Raw genomic sequence first — 21,987 nt, forward strand, 5'->3', positions numbered from 1 at the left:
TACTTCTATCTTCCCCAAAGAAACTGTAAGCTTCATAAGAGTGGGAATCTTTGTTTTTTTCACTGATAAATCCAAGCATTCGCGACAGTGCCTAAAGCAAACTAAGCATCAAATAAACATTGGCAAGATATTAAACAAATAGTAGTAAACTAGGGTGTCAAAATTCCTTAAGGGACAGCATTTTCCTTGTGTTATACTTAAAACAAGTCCAACATGCTGTAAAACAAAAAGCAACAACACTCTACTGAGAGCAGCCTGAGGTGGGGTGATTGAAACCTTCAACAAGCCGTACTCTAACTGCTGCTGCCAACACTAGCACAGCCAAGCCTCCTAGAAAGAGCTATTTGGGCAAATAGGAGATGTGAACTGCAACCTCATGGATGGCAACCACCCATTTCCAAAGAACCATGACTTTATCATCAGTCTAAAAATGTGTCATCTTGTGATTTAGAAAGCTCTCAAGAATGCTCAGAGATCCCAATAATCAAAATACGTTATTCTGGATGAGAAAGATACAGGAGAAAATGAGAGCTGTTTCTTTGCACTTAAAAACTGATTTCTATCTATTTTACCTATTGCTTCCTTATTCATCATAAATATACAAAATTGAGGAAAGACAAATTAGTAGGTATTGATCATTTAAAGCTTATAGACATATAAAGTGAAAATAAAGGGGAACTTGTATTTGGAAATAACATACCAACCAAATTAAATAGTAAGAATTTAACTCTTTAAAAGATTTTTTAATTTAATTTCAATTTTTTTACATTTAAAAAATGACTTTTTGGACACATGGGTGGCTCAGTCGGTTAAGTATCTGCCTTCAGCTCAGGTCATGATCTCAGGGTCCTAGGATCGAGTCCCATATCAGACTCCTTGCTTGGTGGGGAGGCTGCTTCTTCCTCTGCCTGCCACTTCCCCTGCTTGTGCTCTCTCTCTCTCTCTCTTTCCCTCTCTCTGACAAATAAATAAACAATATTTAAAAATAAATAAAATAAAAAATTATTTCTTAAAAAACAGAACCTCGACATAAGCAATTGACACATAAAAAAATGAACAATCTTTAGAATCAAAATATATCTCATCAATGTTCACATTTCTCTGGTTGTCTTATAAAATGTTTTCTATTATTGTTATTTTGTTCTTTAAACTTTGGTTTAAATGGGAATCTATCTAAATCTCTACCTTCTGATTAGTTAATAGATCTCTTATGTTTCTTTTAATCTTTCATTTTTGAATTGTCTTTTTTTTAATTGTCTTCTCACATTCATACAACAAAAGTAGCACAAATTTGAGCGAATTTATGAAATATAATAGATTAAATACTACTTTAAAATAAACAATGTACCAAAAACTAAATTTGTCTCTGAAAAAAATCCTAAGGTCTAATGAGCACCTTAAGGTTTCATTTATACTAAACATAAAACAATCTTTGTCTAGCTTTTCCTTTCTCATCAAAAGAAACATAATTTCCAAAAATTATAACTTCTATATTGGGAGTCAGCAAAGTTTTTCTGTAAAGGGCCAGATAGTAAATAGGCTGGCTTTGTAGCCACAATGTTTCTTTTGCAACAACTCTATTTGGCCTTTGCAGTGCACAAGCCATGACAATACATATACAAATGGGTATGGCTGTGTCCCAATAAAACTTTATTTACAAAAGCAAGCAGCAGACCAGATTTGGCCCATAAGCCATCGTTTGCCAATTCCTGTTCTAAATGATAATGCTATACCCTATTATCATAATGGAAAAAGAAAGATTCAAGCTATACTTTTATAAATAAAATAAAGAAACTTGCGTAAATGTGACACAGATTATGATGGTAGTCCCACCAAGTTTATGAAGATACCAAATACTCTACGAATCTGACCAAACACCAAAACTGAAACAATACAACATCATGGTGGCTATAACCAAAAACTAAGGTATACGGATAAATGAACTTTTTATTTAAAGAACTCTTAAAAAACACCTATTGTATGTAATGCCTTGCTGTCCCCATACAGTGCCGACAGATAACACCAGAGGACCATGATTTGTAAGTGTTCCATCTGCCTTTGATAGTTTTTGTACCTTTATGCCTGGCACACAGAAAATGAGCAATAAATACTTGCTGAGTGAAGGGGAAATGAATGAATAATTAAATAGGTGTAAACAGTTACTTCTCATTATTATAAAAGGATTCCATTTTCCCTTTACTTCTAATCTGCTGCTTCTAATGTGATATGAAAGGACTCCAAATTTTTCTAATAGCCTAAAAGTGGTCAAGTGTGGGACTCAGTTTCATTATCTGCAAAATGTGTCTTCTCTTCATAAATCATCGTATAATTTGTATGAGTTAATGCATGTAAAGCACATAAAACAGTGCGTGATATAGTGTACAAATGAAACAAATGTTAGCTATTATCATTACAGAAATTAGATAACTAGACTTATTAGGGTCATATGAAAATAAGCTCAAAGTAAAAACATGATAAATTTGGTTTTGTTTATTTAGGACACTCAAGGAATTTTTTTCTCAGTTACTGCAGGTATACAATAAACTTCCAGGAATGTGAGAGATTTCTGCTTCTGGACACATGGAATAACAGGGAACAAATTTACACCCTTGCCTGAAGAAATGTTTTGAAAATCAGACAAAATGTAGGAAACAATAGTTTTCAGATATTAGTAGGCAACATAAAGACAGTGATCCTTGAGAAAAAGGAAACAAAAAAGGTAAACCCTATGACTGGCCCAGCTTACTGCCCAGACAGGTTCCAGGCCATGGCACAGAAAGGATTCAGTCAAAGCCCAGCAGTTTCTCAGTTGAAGAGAAAGAGCTGGGCATCCAGAAAAGCCCTGACAGCCAGGGTTCACAGGAAAGAGTACTAGAGAGGAGAGAGCTGCAAAGAGAAAGGACTCTGATATCTGCACAGTCCCCTCTAGTCTTCAGCTGAATAGAGATGAGTGTATGTGTAATAGGAAATCACCCAAGGCCTGGGAAAGAATACCGCAAAAGTTTTAGAGAAAACAAGCCCCAAGTTCGCAAAGGGACAGGAACAGCTCAGCTCCTATTCCCATCAGTCAAAGTAAGAAACCTCATTCTAAGTACATCTGATATAGTACTCCAAAGAGTTTTACCCAATAGCAAAGCAAAATTAGCTCAAGGCTAAATGTTTCTTTAGTTTCATGTAACATAGTATAAAGCAAGACCTGAAAGGATGAACCTGTCTGTAAATAACTTAACCACACCCTAGAATAAAGCTCAAGAGTATTTATTAAAATTGTAAAATATCTGGCACCAAATAAGGTAAAACTCACAATGCCTTGAATGCAATAAAAAATTACAAAGCATGCAAATAAGCAAGGAAATGCACCCAATAAAGAGAGAAATATTTCAATTGAAAACAACTCAGAAATAACAAAGATGATAGTAAATTAGTAAATAAAGATATTAACAATTATTATACTCTATTCAAATGTTCAAGAAGCTACAGGAAAGAATAAACATGTTAAGTACATACAGAGAAGACACATTTAAAAGCTGCAAAAAAATCAAACTTCTGAAGATGTCTACAATGTCAGAGATGAAAAATAAACTTGATGTGATTAACAAGTGATTAGATATTGTAGAAAAATAGTGAACTTGAAAACAGCAATGGAAACTATTCAAAATGAAACAAAGAGAAAAAGGAATAGAAAAAGTAAACAATTTATTAGTGATCTGTACAACTTCAAGAGGTCAAATACACATAGAATTGGAGTCCCAAAGGATATAAAGAGGAAACAGAAAAAATATCTGAAAAATTAATAGCCAAAGCATATTCCAAATTTGATAAAGTATATTTCCTTACATATCCAAGATGCAAAATAAACCCAAACCAAAGATTTTATAAGAAAACTACAGACCGGTGGGGAGGAGAAAGATGGTGGAGGAGAAGGAGACCTAAATTTCATCTGGTCCCAGGAATTCAACTAGATAGGGATCAAACCATTCACAACACCTACGAACTCAACAGGAGATTAAAGAAAAGGATAGCAGCAACTCTCTGAACAGAAAAACAACCACTTTCTGGAAGGTAGGATGTATGGAGAAGTGAATCCAAGGCGATATTCGGGAGGACAGACGGGGGGGGGAGGGGGCCTCCATCAGTCACTACTGGCAACTGATAGAGCAGCAGAGCACAAAATGGGAAGTTTTAGAAGTCTGCTCTGCTGAGGGATGACGCTCCAGTAGCTAAGCGGGGGGTGGAACCGTCGCTGGGACAGTGTGGTCTCAGGACCCTCAGGGTCACAGAAAGACCAGGGGTGCCTGAGTGCGGCAGAGCTCCCAGGTATCAGAGCAAGGAAGCCGGCTGCAGAGACGGAGCCGAGGAGGGGGCTCCACAGCACATTCGGGCCACTGCTCCTCCAGCACGGACCCAACAAGCAGCAGATCCGGGGAGAATCCCATTCCTCCCCGGGGAGGAGCAGTGCGGGAGTGCACCGCAGGGATCTGCTGAGTTTGGAGACTCCAAACGGGGTCGTGTGCCAGAGACAGAAACGCTTGGTCACAGGCCGGGTGAGCACAAAATGCGGCCAGAGACTGGTGAGACGGGAGTGACTGACTGCTTTCCTCTGGGGGCTCACTGAGGAATGGGGACCCGAGATCCCGGATCCTCTGAGGCAGAGATTGGGAGGCCGCCATTTCACTCTCGACCTCCAAACTGTACAGAAAGCTTACAGGGAACAAAAGCTCTGGAAAGCAAACCCAAACAGATTACGTAGCCCAACCCAGCAAGGGCGGGGCAATTCCGCCTCTGACAAAGACATTTGAGAACCACAGCAACAGGCCCCTCCCCCAGAAGATCAGCAAGAACAGCCAGCCAATACCAAGTTTACCTATCAATGAGAACAGCAGAACTCCAGCGCTAGCAGAATACTGCACATAGAATTCATGCCTTTTTTCCCATGATTCTTTAGTCTTTCAAAGTTAATTTTTTTTTTAAAGCTTTTATTTATTTATTTGACAGAGAGAGACACAGCGAGAGAGGGAACACAAGCAGGGGGAGTGGGAGAGGGAGAAGCAGGCTTCCCATGGAACAGGGAGCCTGATGCGGGGCTGGATCCCAGGACCCTGGGATCATGACCTGAACCGAAGGCAGACACTCAACAACTGAGCCACCCAGGCACCCAATCAAAGTTCATTTTTTTATAACTGTTTTTTTTTTTAAGTTTTCTTTTTCCCTTTTTCAACCAACATCTTATCAATCCCTTTTTTAAAAAACCCTTTTTTATTTTTCATTTTTAGAGTCATATTCTATCCCTTCATAGTAGTTAACCTTATTTTTGGTATACATATATGTAAGTTGTTCTCTCTTTAAAATTTTGGGATACAGTTTCTTCTAACAGACCAAAACATATCCTAAATCTCTAGTGTATAGCTTTATTCTAGTCTCCTGTCTGATCACATTCCCTCCCTTTTTATTTAAGTCCTTTCTTTTTTCAACCAACTTCTTATCTGATCAATTCCTTCTGTAAAATCTTTTCTAATTTTCATCATTACACTCATACTCCATCCCTTCATCATATTAAAACTTATTTTTGTACATATATAAGTTTTTCTTTCTATAAAATTTTGGGAGGCACTTTCTTCTAACAGACCAAAATACGCCCAAAATCTAGTGTGTGGCACTGAACTATGCATCAGCCTGATCATATTTGATCATATTCTGTTTCTCTGGTTATTCGTTTTTATTTGTTTTTATCTTTTACTTTTTGTTTTATTTTTTTTCTCTTTTTTCTTTCTTTCCTTTTCTGTTCCCCTGGTTTCAGGTCTCTTCTGATTTCTTTAGTGTATATTTTCTGGGGACATTGTTACCCTGTTAACATTTTGTTCTCTCATTCATCTATTCTCCTCTGGACAAAATGACAAGATGGAAAACATCACCTCAGAAAAAGGAACAAAAGGAAGTACGGAAAGCCAGGGATATAATCAATACGGACACTAGTAAGATATCGGAACTACTATTCAGAATGATGATTTTAAAGACACTAGGTGAGCTTGAAAAAAGCATGGAAGATATTAGAGAAACCCTTTCTGGAGAAATAAAAGAACTAAAATCTAACCAAGTCAAAATCAAAAAGGCTATTAATGAGGTGCAATTAAAAATGGAGGATCTAACTGCTAGGATAAATGAGGCAGAAGAGTGAATCAGAGATATAGAAGACCAAATGATGGAAAATAAAGAAGCTGAGAAAAAGAGAGATAAACAACTACTGGATCACGAGGGCAGAATTCGAGAGATAAGTGATACCATAAGACGAAACAATACTAGAATAATTGGAATCCCAGAAGAAGAAGAAAGAGAGAGAGGGGCAGAACGTATATTGGACCAGACTATAGCAGAGAACTTCCCTAATTTGGGGAAGAAAACAGGCATCAAAATCCAGGAGGAACAGAGAACCCCTCTCAAAATCAATAAAACTAGGTCAACACCCCGACATCTAATAGTAAAATTTACAAGTCTCAGAGACAAAGAGAAAATCCTGAAAGCAGCTCGGGAGAAGAGATCTGTAACCTACAATGGTAGAAACATTAGATTGGCAACAGACCTATCCACAGAGACCTGGCAGGCGAGAAACGACTGTCATGATATATTCAGAGCACTAAATGAGAAAAATATGCACCCAAGAATACTACATCCAGCTAGGCTGTCATTGAAAATAGAAGGAGAAATAAAAAGCTTCCAGGACAAACAAAAACTAAAGCAATTTGCAAACATGAAACCAGCCCTACAAGAAATATTGAAAGGCGTCCTCTAAGCAAAGACAGAGCCTAAAAGCAACATAGACCAGAAAGGAACACAGACAATATACAGTAACAGTCACCGTACAGGCAATACAATGGCACTAAATTCCTACCTTTCAATAGTTACCCTGAATGTAAATGGGCTAAATGCCCCAATCAAAACACACAGGCTATCAGATTGGATTAAAAAACAAGACCCATCGATATGCTGTCTGCAAGAGACTCATTTTAAATGCAAAGACACCCCCAGATTGAAAGTGAGGGGGTGGAAAACCATTTACCATGCTAAAGGACACCAAAAGAAAGCTGGGGTGGCAATCCTTATATCAGACAAATTCGATTTTAAAACAAAGACTGTAAGAGATGAGGAAGGACACTATTTCCTACTTAAAGGGTCTATCCAACAAGAAGATCTAACAATTGTAAATATCTATGTCCCTAACATGGGAGCAGCCAATTATATAAGGCAATTAATAACAAAAGCAAAGAAACACATCAACAATAATATAATAATAGTGGGGGACTTTAACACCCCCCTCACTGAAATGGACAGATCATCTAAGCAAAAGATCAACAAGGAGGGTGCCTGGGTGGCTCAGTCATTAAGCGTCTGCCGTCAGCTCAGTTCACGATGTGAGGGTCCCGGGATCAAGTACCACATCGGGCTCCCTGCTCGGCAGGAAGCTCCACTTCTCCCTCTCCCACTCCCCCTGCTTGTATTCCTGCTCTCGCTATCTCTCTCTCTGTCAAATAAATAAAATCTTAAAAAAAAAAAAAAAGGTCAACAAGGAAATAATGATTTTAAATGACACAGTGGACCAAATGGACTTCACAGATATATTCAGAACATTCCATCCCAAAGCAACAGAATACACTTTCTTCTCTACTGCACATGGAACATTCTCCAGAATAGATCACATCCTGGGTCACAAATCAGGTCTCAACTGGTACCAAAAGACTGAGATCATTCCCTGCATATTTTCGGACCACAATGCTTTGAAACCAGAACTCAATCATAAGAGGAAAGTTGGAAAGAACTCAAATACATGGAGGCTAAAGAGCATCCTACTAAGAATGAATGGGTCAAACACAAAATTAAAGAAGAATTTAAAAAAATTCATGGAAACCAATAAAAATGAAAACACAGCTGTTCAAAATCTTTGGGATGCAGCAAAGGCGGTCCTAAGAGGAAAGTATGTAGCAATACAAGCCTTTCTCAAGAAATAAGAAAGGTCTCAAATACACAACTTAACCCTACACCTAAAGGAGCTGGAGAAAGAACAGCAAATAAAGCCTAAACCCAGCAGGAGAAGAGAAATAGTAAAGATCAGAGCAGAAATCAATGAAATAGAAACCAAAAGAACAGTACAACAGATCAACGAAACTAGGAGCTGGTTCTTTGAAAGAATTAATAAGACTGATAAACCCATGGCCAGACTTATCAAAAAGAAAAAAGACCCAAATATATAAAATCATGAATGAAAGAGGAGAGATCACAACCAACAAAAAGGAAATACAAACAACTATAAGAACATATTATGAGCAACTATATGCCAGCAAATTAGATAATATGGAAGAAATGGATGCATTCCTAGAGACATATAAACTACCAAAACTGAACGGGGAAGAAATAGAAAAGCTGAACAAACCCATAACCACTAGGGAAATTGAAGCACTAATCAATAATCTCCCAAAAAAAAAAAAAGCCCAGAGCCAGATGGCTTCCCAAAGGGAATTCTACCAAACAATTAAAGAAGAATTAATACCTATTCTTCTGAAACTGTTCCAAAAAACAGAAATGGAAGGAAAACTTCCAAACTCATTTTATGAGGCCAGCATTACCTTGATCCCAAAACCAGACAAAGACCCCATCAAAAAGGAGAATTACAGACCAATATCCCTAATGAACATGGATGCAAAAATTCTCACCAAAATACTAGCCAATAGGATCCAACAGTACATTAAAAGGATTATTCATCACGACCAAGTGGGATTTATCCCTGGGCTGCAAGGTTGGTTCAACATCTACAAATTAATCAATGTGACACAATACATTAATAAAAGAAGAACAAGAAACATATGATCCTCTCAAAAGATGCAGAAAAAGCACCTGACAAAGTACAGCATCCTTTCTTGATTAAAACTCTTCACAGTGTAGGGATAGAAGGTACATACCTCAATATCATAAAAGCCATCTATAAAAAACCCACAGCGAATATCATTCTCAATGGGGAAAAACTGAGAGCTTTCCCCCTAACATCAGGAACACGGCAGGGATGTCCACTATCACCACTGCTATTCAACATAGTATTAGAAGTCCTAGCCACAGCAATCAGACAACAAAAAGAAATAAAAGACAACCAAATCACCAAAGAAGAAGTCAAACTCTCACTCTTTGCAGATGATATGATACTTTATGTGGAAAACCCAAGACTCCACCCCAAAACTGCTAGAACTCATACAGGAATTCAGTCAAGTGGCAGGATATAAAATCAATGCACAGAAATCAGTGGCATTCCTATACACCACCACAAGACAGAAGAAAGAGAAATTAAGGAGTCGATCCCATTTACAATGGCACCCAAAACCATAAGATACCTAGGAATAAATCTAACCAAAGAGGCAAAGGATCTGTACTCAGAAAACTATAAAATACTCATGAAAATTGAGGAAGACACAAAAAAATGGAAAAACGTTCCATGCTCATGGATTGGGAGAACAAATATTATGAAGATGTCAATGCTACCTAGAGCAATCTACACATTTAATGCAATCCCTATCAAAATACCACCCACTTTTTTCAAAGAAATGGAACAAATGATCCTAAAATTTGTATGGAACCAGAAAAGACCCTGAATAGCCAGAGCACTGTTGAAAAAGAAAAGCAAAGCTGGCAGCATCACAATTCCGGACTTCCAGCTCTATTACAAAGCTGTCATCCTCAAGACAGTATGGTACTGGCACAAAAACAGACACATAGATCAATGGAACAGAATAGAGAGCCCAGAAATGACCCTCAACTCTATGGTCAACTCATCTTTGACAAAGCATGAAAGAATGTCCAATGGAAAAAAGACAGTCTCTTCAACAAATGGTGCTGGGAAAATTGGACAGCCACATGCAGAAGAATGAAATTGCACCATTCCTTACACCACACACAAAAATAGACTCCAAATGGTTGAAAGACCTCCTTGTGAGACAGGAGTCCATCAAAATCCTAAAGGAGAACACAGGCAGCAACCTCTTCGACCTCAGCCGCAGCAGCTTCTTCCTAGAAACATCGCCAAAGGCAAGGGAAGCAAGGGCAAAAATGAACTATTGGGACTTCATCAAGATAAAAAGCTTTTGCACAGCAGAAGAAACAGTCAACAAAACTAAAAGACAACCGACAGAATGGGAGAAGATATTTGCAAATGACATATCAGATAAAGGGCTAGTATCCAAAATCTATAAAGAATTCATTAAACTCAACACCCAAAGAACAAATGATCCAATCAAGAAATGGGGAGAAGACATGAACAGACATTTTTCCAGAGAAGACATCCAAATGGCCAACAGACACATGAAAAAGTGCTCAGTATCGCTCGGCATCAGGGAAATCCAAATCTCAATGAGATATCACCTCACACCAGTCAGAATGGCTAAAATTAACAAGTCAGGAAACGACAGATGTTGGCGGGGATGCAGAGAAAGGGGAACCCTCCTACACTGTTGGTGGGAATGCAAGCTGGTGCTACCACTCTGGAAAACAGTATGGAAGTTCCTCAAAAAGTTGAAAATAAAGCTACTGTACAACCCAGCAATTGCACTACTGGGTATTTACCCCAAAGATACAAATGTAGGGATCCAAAGGGGTACGTGCACCCCGATGTTTATAGCAGCAATATCCACAATAGCCAAAGTGTGGAAAGAGCCAAGATGTCCATCGACAGATGAATGGATAAAGAAGATGTGGTCTATATATACAATGGAATATTATGCAGCCATCAAAAGGAATGAAATCTTGTCCTTTGCAACGACATGGATGGAACTGGAGGGTATTATGCTGAACGAAATAAGTCAATCAAAGAAAGACGTATCATATGACCTCACTGATATGAGGAATTCTTAATCTCAGGAAACAAACTGAGGGTTGCTGGAGTGGTGGGGGGTGGAAGGGATGGGGTGGCTGGGTGATAGACATTGGGGAGGGTATGTGCTATGGTGAGCGCTGTGAATTGTGTAAGACTGTTGAATCACAGACCTGTACCTCTGAAACAAATAATACATTATATGTTAAAAAAAAAAAAAAAAAAAAAAGGAAGAAGATAGCAGGAAGGGAAGAATGAAGGGGGGGGAATCGGAGGGGGAGAAGAACCATGAGAGACTATGTATTCTGAGAAACAAACTGAGGGTTCTAGAGGGGATGGGGGGAGGGGGATGGGTTAGCCTGGTGATGGGTAGTAAAGAGGGCACGTACTGCATGGAGCACTGGGTGTTACATGCAAACAATGAATCATGGAACACTACATCAAAAACTAATGATGTAATGTATAGTGAATAACATAACATAATAATAATAATAAAAAAAGAAAACTACAGACCAATATATCTCATAATATATGACATACAAAAATCCTTCACAAAATCTTAGGAAATTGGATCTGACAATATATCAAAAGGATTCGGCACCTGGGTGGCTCAGTCGTTAAACGTCTACCTTCGGCTCAGGTCATGATCCGAGTCCTGGGATCGAGTCCCACATCAGGGCTCCCTGCTCAGCAGGGAGCCTGCTTCTCCCTCTCCCACTCCCCCTGCTTGTGTTCCTGCTCTCGCTATCTCTCTCTCTGTCAAATAAATAAATAAAATCTTTAAAAATATATATATATCAAAAGGATAATACATTATGACGAAGTGGAATTTATCCCAGGAATGCAACTGTTGCTTTAACAGTTGAAAATCAATGAATCACTAATTGACTAAATAAGAAAAATTATAAGATCATCTTAATAGATGCAGAAAAGCATTTGAGAAAGAACAACACTCATTCCTATTAAAAACTCTCAGAACACTAAGAAGGGGACTTTCTCAGTATAATAAAGAATATCTATGATAAACCTACAGCAACCATCATACTTAAGAGTAAAAGACCAAATGCTTCCCCCCTAAGATCACAAACAAGGCACGAATGCCCACTCTCACATTTCTTTTTTTTTTTTTTCACTCTCACATTTCTATTCTACATTGCATTGAAGGTCCTAGCCACTGTAATAAAGAAAAGGAAATTAATTAAAGGAACCCAGATTAGAGAGGAAGAAATAAAACAATCTTTATTTTCAGAACACATTAATGTCTTTGTAGAAAATCTTATCAAATCTATAAAAATGATACTATAAAACAAATGAATTTAGTAAATTCCCAAGAAAGAATTTCAATGTAATAATAATAATCATAATCATAATCATATTTCTATATTGGCAAGGAACAACTGGATATTAACACATATTATATATGTAATTTACCATACTATCAAAAAGAATGAAATACTTGGGGCGCCTGGGTGGCGCAGTCAGTTAAGCGGTTGACTCTTGTTTTTCGTTCAGGTTGTGATCTCAGGGTCCTGAGATCAAACCCCACATCAGGCTCCAAGCTCAGCAGGGGGTCAGCTTCTCCCTCTCCCTGTTCCTCTGCCCCTCCCTCCCTCCCTCTTCCTCTGCCCCTCCCCCCACTCATGTGCTCTCTCGTCTCTCTCACTCAAATAAATAAAATCTTTTTTAAAAGAAGAGAGAATGAAATAAGTATAAATTTGATAAAAGCTGTGTAAGACCTGTACACTGAAAACTATAAAACACTGGTCAGAGAGGTTAAATAAGACTTTAATAAATGGATATGATGCAATCCTAATCAAAATTCTAGCAGGCTATTTCTAGAAATAGGCTAATTCTAAAATTCATATGGAAATGCAAAATGCCTAAAATGGTCAAAACAATTCTGAAAACAAAGAATAAAGCTGAAGAACTATGTACATGAGAAAATAAGACAGCTAGTTGCAGACAAGTGTAGCATCACAATATGATATCATTTTAATGGAGAGATGGCCATCACCTTTTCCCATATAATTTATCTTTGTAAAATATAAAAATACTGCACATGTTCCCCTTTGAAAACTGCTTCATCTTGTTCCCTCCTTCCTTCTTCACAGAGGTTAACCACAGTGAGTTTGATAACCTTCTTTCCAGGCCTTCTTTGTACATCTATGTACATATATACTATACGCAGCATTAAAAAACTAGAGTATTGTCTATGTTGTAATACTATGAAGGAATATATGGGAATAAGAGAAGCTTAAAATCCAGACAACTGCCCCTAGCAGCAGGGGCAGAGACAGAGTCAGGGTAAGGGTGCGGGACAATGGGAAGGATAAGGATTCCATTAGAAAGGGTTCAGTCTAGGGGCACCTGGGTGGCTCAGTTGGTTAAGCATCTGCCTTTGGCTCACGTCATGATCCCAGGGTCCTTCTCCCTCTCCTCCCCACTCATGCTATCTGTCACTACTTCTGTCTCTCTCTCAAATAAATAAATAAAATCTTTAAAAAAAAAAAGGTTTCAGTCTAGGCAGCTTCAAATTCTTTAATCACTTTTCCTACTTTTCCGACTTTCAGAGTTATAAATCAACAAAACACGTATTATAAACAATCTCAAAATTTCCCATTTGGTTCTCCTTATCCTTCCTTATTGAAGACACAAACACTAAAAACTGTAGTTCTTCAAAAATTTTTAAAATTGAACTTTCTAGTATCACAATTAAACACCTGACAAGTATATGATTAAAATGATTGAGTATATTTGGGTAAGAGGTTTCAAGACTTTTCAAAACTATACTAATTTATTTTCTATGACTTCAAATTATAACAGTCAAAGTGATATAGTACTGTTGTCACAACTTTCAACACAGAACATTAATATAACCTTCACAGCTGGGCATGCTGAACATAAACTGAAGTGTAGTGGCATTGAAGCATATTTGTTATTATTATTAGGCATGCTAATGGAATGATGATTATGTTTTGTAAACATAGAGCAATTCACAAAATTATTTAAGGGTAAAAAATATCATGTCAAGGATTTCCTTTAAAATACTATAGGAAAGGGGTGCCTGGCTGGCTCAGTCGGAGAAGCATGGGAATCTTGATCTCCGGGTCATGAGTTTGAGCCCCAAGTTGGGTGTGGAGATTGCTTAAAATCAATCAATGAATAAAATAAACTCTAAAAAATTTTTTTAAATTAAAAATATACTATAGGAAAAAGAGAGACTGAGTATAGATTAAGGGCAAAAACATGTTAGTTACTGGAGCTGGATGACAGGTTCATGAGGGCTCTTTACAATGTTCTCTCTATATTTACAAATACTTGAAAAGTTCAAAGTTTTTTTTAATGAAAATTGTATGTTAATGCTAGAGAAAAATGTAATCTTACTAACCTTAACATCACAATGTGTTTCTCCAGAAGAGAAAAATTAAGTACTTTTATTCTAAGATCATCTCAAAATTAAAATTAGTTTGGACTCTGGACTTTAAAAGTTTCATAATAAAAGACCCCAACTGTGCACTTAGGACCAGCAAAAACATCTCTGTAATCAACTACAAAACCAAAAATTAACTCTGATCTCTTTTCTGCTTTAATCTGTAATATTCTATTGCATCTGAAGCTCTATCAAGTGTACAAAATGTTCCAAGATTATAGAACAAAGTGTGTCTTCCTCTCAACGGCAAGCTACTGCTGGTGTGTAACCAACAACATCAGCCTTCTGTGGATAAAAATAGCCTTCAAACACCACATGCACCAAAGACCAAAGACCCAGGGAAAGTCAGGCAGAACAAAGCAGTTACCAGGGAGGAATTCGGCCAGCCGAGAGCTTGCCCTTCTGCCCTTCACACAAGAGTCTGTTTGCAACTGAGACTGGATTCTTGATTCCTACAAAATAAAATTGGCAGAAAATGAAGTCAGAAAAATATCTTCAAATTTCCCACTCAGTTTTGTAGCTGTTTCAATAAAACAACTTTTAAATATCTTAGAAAACTCTTCTTTTATATTTACTAATAAAAACCCTTAATTATCATATACGGATAAAATCAACAAATAAATGAATACCCAGTAGATACAAGAATATAAAACATACATTCTCATGTTTTGTCATGTGCTACAGCAGCAAAGACTGAATTTGAAATAATAGATATTTAAATTAGGTCCCTTGTTAATAGATTTCAGAATAGAACAGAAAAAAATAAACTGAAAATGTGGTATCTACTATCAAAAACTGAATTTCTTCCAAATAAACATGATTACAAACAGCTTCAAATTTACCTTGGGGGGGAGGGGAATTAATGGCCAAAAATTTTAAATCTCACCTACAAGAAACAGAATAAAGAGAATATCCTACAAATTGGGTAAGAGTGGGGAGAAGAGGCCAAGTATGAACAAGATTGTAACCTAAAATATGGTTCAGATTGTTTACAGAAGGGAATAAAGAATGTGAAGAAAAGTGAGAAGAGGATGCTTATCTAGGAGGAATGACAGGACAGTAAGTATTAGTGTGAAAAACACTGTCATGATGACAATGATGACAAATATGACAATGTGATGATGACTGAAGACAGTGACAGTAACTCAGGATCTAATATATGCCAACCCGAGTACCAAACCCTTAAATATATCAGAGTAATTCACTGATTTCTCAACTCTATCATATAGGTATACTTATGAACTCTGATTACTGAGGAAATATTTGCACAAAGGGTTAAGTCACCTGCCCAAGACCACAGTGCTGAGATTTCAACAGAAGCGGCTAATGCCAGGGACAAACTCTGCAGTTTGGTCAGACTAGGAAAGTAAACCCAAAAGAAGGTTGTGTAAAGTGAACAGTAACTATGCTTAGGGAACCATGAGAGATTGGAAGCTCATAATTGAGCTCCTTGGTGCAAAACTGCAGAAACACAGCTAATCATTGGTCAAGACAGGCTTGACTTGCCCTCAGCTCAGTTTCCCAATTTTCAGGTCAGAACAGTAACTTCCAATGTGAGTTTTTCAGCATTCTAGGATTTTTCTACTTAATTCCATAAGCACCCCCAAAGATCCAAGTCATTTTCTTAAACAAAAAATTTAATTGGAGCAAGATAGTGGAGGAATAGGAGACCTAAATTTTGTCTGGCCGCAGGAATTCAGCTAGATAGTTATCAAACCATTTAGAACACCTACAAACTCAAAAGGAGATCGAAGAAAAGAATAGCAGCAATTCGATGAACAGAAAAGCGACCACTTTCTGGAAGGTAGAAGGTGTGGAGAAGTGAATCCGAGGCAATATGTGGGAAGATAGATGGGGTGGGGGGAACCACTGTCAGCCAGCTACCGGCAAGTGATAGAGCAGCAGAGCACAAAACTGGAACTTTTAGAAGTCTGCTCTGCTGAGGGACGTCGCTCCAGTGGCTAAGCAGGGGTTGGAACCCACACTGGGACTGTGTGGTCTCAGGACCCTCGGGGTCACAGAAAGAGCAGGGGTGCCCGAGTGCAGCAGAGATCCCAGATATCGGAGCGAGGAAGCCGGCTGCAGAGACGGAGCCAAGGAGTGGGCTCTCAGCTGGGGTTGCGATAAACCGTGATCCACGGCCCAGTCAGGCCACTACTCTTGCAGCAGGGACCCAAGAAGCGGCAGATCCAGGAAGACTCCCCTTCCTCCCCCGGGAGGAGTGGCACCAGAGCGCACCGCAGGAATCTGCCAGGTTTGGAGACTCCAAACGGAGTGTGCCAGAGATAGAAATGCTAGGTCACAGGCTGGGTGAGCACGGAGTGTGGCCAGAGACCAGGGAGACAGTGATTGACTGCTTTTCTCTGAGGGCACATGGAGGAGTGGGGCCCCGAGCTCTTGGCTCCTCTGGGGCCAGAAACTGGGAGTCCATTTTCACTCTCGTCCTCCAAAGCTGTATGGAAAGCTTTCAGAGAACAAAAGCTACCAAGAACAAACCCGAGCAGATTACTTAGCCTGGCCCCTGGCAAGGGCTGGGCAATTCCACCTCAGTCAAAGACATTTGAGAACCACAGCAACAGGCCCCTCCCCAGAATATCAGCAAGAACATCCAGCCAAGAACAAGTTTCCTGATCAATGAGAAAAGCAAAATCCCAGCGCTAGGGGAATGCAGCACAGAGAATTCATGGCATTTATCCAATGATTCTTTAGTCTTTTGAAGTTAATGTTTTAGGGGAGGAGCAAGATGGTGGAGGAGTAGGAGACCTAAATTTCGTCTGGTCCCAGGAATTCAGCTAGATAGGGATCAAACCATTCTGAACACCTATGAACTCAACAGGAAATCGAAGAAAAGAAGAGCAGCAACTCTCTGAACAGAAAAGCAGTCACTTTGTGGAAGGTCTCTTCTGATTTCTTTAGTGTATATTTTTCTGGGGTCGTTGTTACCCTGTTAGCATTTTGCTCTCTTGTTCATCTATTCTCCTCTGGACAAAATGACAAGACGGACATCACCTCAAAAAAAGGAACGAGAGGAAGTACCGACTGCCAGGGACCTAATCAATATGGACATTAGTAAGATGTCAGAACTAGAGTTCAGAATGACGATTTTAAAGATACTAGATGGGCTTGAAAAAAGCATGGAAGATACTAGAGAAACCCTTTCTGGAGAAATATAAGAACTAAAATCTAACCAAGTCGAAATCAAAAAGGCTATTAATGAGGTGCAATCAAAACTGGAGGCTCTAACTGCTAAGAATAATGAGGCAGAAGAAAGAATTAGTGATATAGAAGACCAAATGATGGAAAATAAGGAAGCTGAGAAAAAGAGAGACAAACAACTACTGGATCACGAGGGCAGAATTTGAGAGATAAGTGATACCAAAAGACGAAACAATATTAGAATAATTGGAATCCCAAAAGAAGAAGAAAGAGAGAGAGGGGCAGAAGGTATACTGGAGCAAACTATAGCAAGGAACTTCCTAATTTGGGGAAGGAAACAGGCATCAAAATCCAGGAGGCACAGAGAAGCCCTCTCAAAATCAATAAAAATAGGTCAACACCCCGACATCTAATAGTAAAACTTACGAGTCTCAGAGACAAAGAGCTGAAAGCAGCTCGGGAGAAGAGATATGTAACCTACAATGGTAGAAACATTAGATTGGCAACAGACCTATCCACAGAGACCTGGCAGGCGAGAAACGACTGTCATGATATATTCAGAGCACTAAATGAGAAAAATATGCAGCCAAGAGTACTATATCCAGCTAGGCTGTCATTGAAAATAGAAGGAGAAATAAAAAGCTTCCAGGACAAACAAAAACTAAAGGAATTACAAACACAAAGCAGCCCTACAAGAAATATTGAAAGGGGTCCTATAAGCAAAGACAGAGCCTAAAAGTAACATAGACCAGAAAGGAACATAGAAAATACACAGTAACAATCACCTTACAGGCAAAGCAATGGCACTAAATTCATATCTTTCAAAAGTCACCCTGAATGTAAATGGGCTAAATGCCCCAATCAAAAGACACAGGGTATCAGGGGCTCCTGGGTGGCTCAGATGGTTAAATGTCTGCCTTTGGCTCAGGTCATGATCCTAGGGTCCTGGGATTGAGCCCCACATCGGGCTCCTGGCTCAGCAGGGAGCCTGCTTCTCCCTCCCCCTCTGCCTCTCCTCCTGTACATGGTCTCTCTCTGTATCCTCTCTCTCAAATGAATAAATAAAATCTTGAAAATAAATAAATGAATAAATAAAGACATAGCATATCAGATTGAATAAAAAAACAAGACCCATCGATATGCTGTCTGCAAGAGACTCATTTTAGACCAAAAGAGACCTCCAGATTTAAAATGAGGGGGTGGAAAACCATTTACCATGCTAATGGACACCAAAAGAAAGCTGGGGTGGCAATCCTTATATCAGACAAATTAGATTTTAAACCAAAGAATATAATAAGAGATGCGGAAGGACACTACATCATACTTAAAGGGTCTATCCAACAAGAAGATCTAAAACTGTAAATATCTATGCCCCTAACATGGGAACAGCCAATTATATGAGCCAATTAGTAACAAAATCAAAGAAACACATCGACAAGAATACAATGATAGTAGGGGACTTTCACATTCCCTCACTGAAATGGACAGATCATCTAAGCAAAAGATCAACAAGGAAATAAAGACTTTAAATGACACACTGGACCAGATAAGACTTTAAGATATATTCAGAACATTCCATCCCAAAGCAACAGAATACACATTCTTCTCTACTGCACATGGAACATTCTCCAGAATAGATCACATCCTGGGTCACAAATAAGGTCTCAACTGGTACCAAAAGACTGAGATCATTCCCTGCATATTTTCGGACCACAATGCTTTGAAACTAGAACTCAATCACAAGAGGAAAGTCAGAAAGAACTCAAATACATGGAGGCTAAAGAGCATCCTACTAAAGAATGAATGGGTCAAGCACAAAATTAAAGAATAATTTAAAAAATTCATGGAAACAAATGAAAATGAAAACACAACTGTTCAAAATCTTTGGGATGCAGCAAAGGCGGTCCTAAGAGGAAAGTATGTAGCAATACAAGCCTTTCTCAAGAAACAAGAAAGGTCTCAAGTACACAACCTAACCCTACACCTAAAGGAGCTGGAGAAAGAACAGCAAATAAAGCCTAAACCCAGCAGGAGAAGAGAAATAGTAAAGATCAGAGCAGAAATCAATGAAATAGAAACGAAAAGAACAGTAGAACAGATCAATGAAACTAGGAGCTGGTTCTTTGAAAGAATTAATAAGACTGAAAACCCCTGACCAGACTTATCAAAAAGAAAAGAGAAACAACCCAAATAAATAAAATCATGAATGAAAGAGGAGAGATCACAACCAACAAAAAAGAAATACAAACAACTATAAGAACATATTATGAGCAACTATATGCCAGCAAATTAAGATAATCTGGAAGAAATGGATGCATTCCTAGAGACATATACACTACCAAAACTGAACCAGGAAGAAATAGAAAAGCTGAAGAAACCCATAACCACTAAGGAAATTGAAGCAGTAATCAATAATCTCCCAACATCAAGAGCCCAGGGCCAGGTGGCTTCCCAGGGAAATTCTACCAAACATTTAAAGAAGAATTAATACCTATTCTTCTGAAACTGTTCCAAAAAACAGAAATGGAAGGAAAACTTCCAAACTCATTTTAGGAGGCCAGCATTACTTTGATCCCAAAACCAGACAAAGATCCCATCAAAAAGGAGAATTACAGACCAATATCCTTGATGAAGATGGATGCAAAAATTCTCACCAAAATACTAGCCAATAGGATCCAACAGTACATTAAAAGGATTATTCACCACGACCAAGTGGGATTTACTCCTGGGCTGCAAGGTTGGTTCAACATCTACAAATTAATCAATGTGATACAATACATTAATAAAAGAAAGAACAAGAACGATATGATCTTCTCAAAAGATGCAGAAAAAGCATATGACAAAGTACAGCATCCTTTCTTGATTAAAACTCTTCACAGTGTAGGGATAGAGGGTACATACTTCAATATCATAAAAGGCATCTATGAAAAAACCACAGCAAATATCATTCTCAATGGGTAAAAACTGAGAGCTTTTCCCCTAAGGTCAGGAACATGGCAGGGTTGTCCACTACCACCACTGCTATTCAACATAGATAGTACTAAAAGTCCTAGCCTCAGCAATCAGACAACAAAAAGAAAGAAAAGGCATCCAAATTAGCAAAGAAGAAGTCAAACTCTCACTGTTTGCAGATGATATGATACTTTATGTGGAAAACCCAAAAGACTCCACCCCAAAACTACTAGAACTCATACAGGAATTCAGTCAAGTGGCAGGATATAAAATCAATGCACAGAAATCAGTGGCATTCCTATACACCACCACAAGACAGAAGAAAGAGAAATTAAGGAGTCGATCCCATTTACAATGGCACCCAAAACCATAAGATACCTAGGAATAAATCTAACCAAAGAGGCAAAGAATCTGCACTCAGAAAACTACAGAATACTTATGAAAGAAATTGAGGAAGACACAAAGAAATGGAAAACGTTCCACGCTCATAGATTGGAAGAACAAATATTGTGAAAATGTCAATGTTACCTAGAGCAATCTACACATTCAAAGCAATCAACTTTCTTCAAAGAAATGGAACAAATAATCCTAAAATTTATGGAACCAGAAAAGACCCCGAATAGCCAGAGCAATGTTGAAAAAGAAAAGCAAAGCTGGCGACATCACAATTCCGGACTTCCAGCTCTATTACAAAGCTGTCATCCTCAAGACAGTATGGTACTGGCACAAAAACAGACACATAGATCAATGGAACAGAACAGAGAGCCCAGAAATGGACCCTCAACTCTATGGACAACTCATCTTCGATAAAGCAGGAAAGAATGTCCAATGGAAAAATGACAGTCTCTTCAACAAATGGTGTTGGGAAAATTGGACAGCCACATGCAGAAGAATGAAACTGGACCATTTCCTTACACCACACACAAAAATAGACTCCAAATGGTTGAAAGACCTCCTTGTGAGACAGGAGTCCATCAAAATCCTAAAGGAGAACACAGGCAGCAACCTCTTCGACCTCAGCTGCAGCAACTTCTTCCTAGAAACATCACCAAAGGCAAGGGAAGCAAGGGCAAAAAGGAACTACCGGGAGTTCATCAAGATAAAAAGCTTTTGCACAGCAAAAGAAACAGTCAATAAAACTAAAAGACAACTGACAGAATGGGAGAAGATACTTGCAAATGACATATCAGATAAAGGGCTAGTACCCAAAATCTATAAAGAACTTATCAAACTCAACACCCAAAGAACAAATAATCCAATCAAGAAATGGGCAGAAGACATGAACAGGCATTTCTGCAAAGAAGACGTCCAAATGGCCAACAGACGCATGAAAAAGTACTCAACATCACTGGGCATCAGGGAAATCCAAATCAAAACCTCAATGAGATACCACCTCACACCAGTCAGAATGCTAAAATTAACAAGTCAGGAAACGACAGATGTTGGCGAGGATGTGGAGAAAGGGGTACCCTCCTACACTGTTGGTGGGAATGCAAGCTGGTGCAGCCACTCTCGAAAACAGTATGATGGTTCCTCAAAAAGTTGAAAATAGAGCTACCCTATGACCCAGCAATTGCACTACTGGGTATTTACCCCAAAGATACAA

General features: G+C 38.5%; 1 protein-coding gene across 13 annotated transcripts in view; it reads right to left on the reverse strand.

Annotated features, from left to right (window-relative positions):
• TASP1 (taspase 1) overlaps nt 1-21,987 on the reverse strand; it is a 303,516-nt gene that overhangs the window by 228,525 nt on the left and 53,004 nt on the right. For all 13 annotated transcript variants that reach the window (XR_004301276.1, XR_004301274.1, XR_004301277.1 and 10 more), the window contains one exon: nt 14,641-14,725. Coding sequence is in view for 9 of the 13 variants with exons in the window: in XM_032420014.1 (XP_032275905.1) it covers nt 14,641-14,725 (85 nt within the window). In the remaining 4 variants the exon portion in view is untranslated. The remainder of the gene's footprint in view (nt 1-14,640; nt 14,726-21,987) is intronic.

The sequence above is a fragment of the Phoca vitulina genome, unplaced genomic scaffold (genome assembly GCF_004348235.1).
Source record: "Phoca vitulina isolate PV1807 unplaced genomic scaffold, GSC_HSeal_1.0 scaffold22, whole genome shotgun sequence".
Lineage (NCBI taxonomy): Eukaryota > Metazoa > Chordata > Mammalia > Carnivora > Phocidae > Phoca > Phoca vitulina.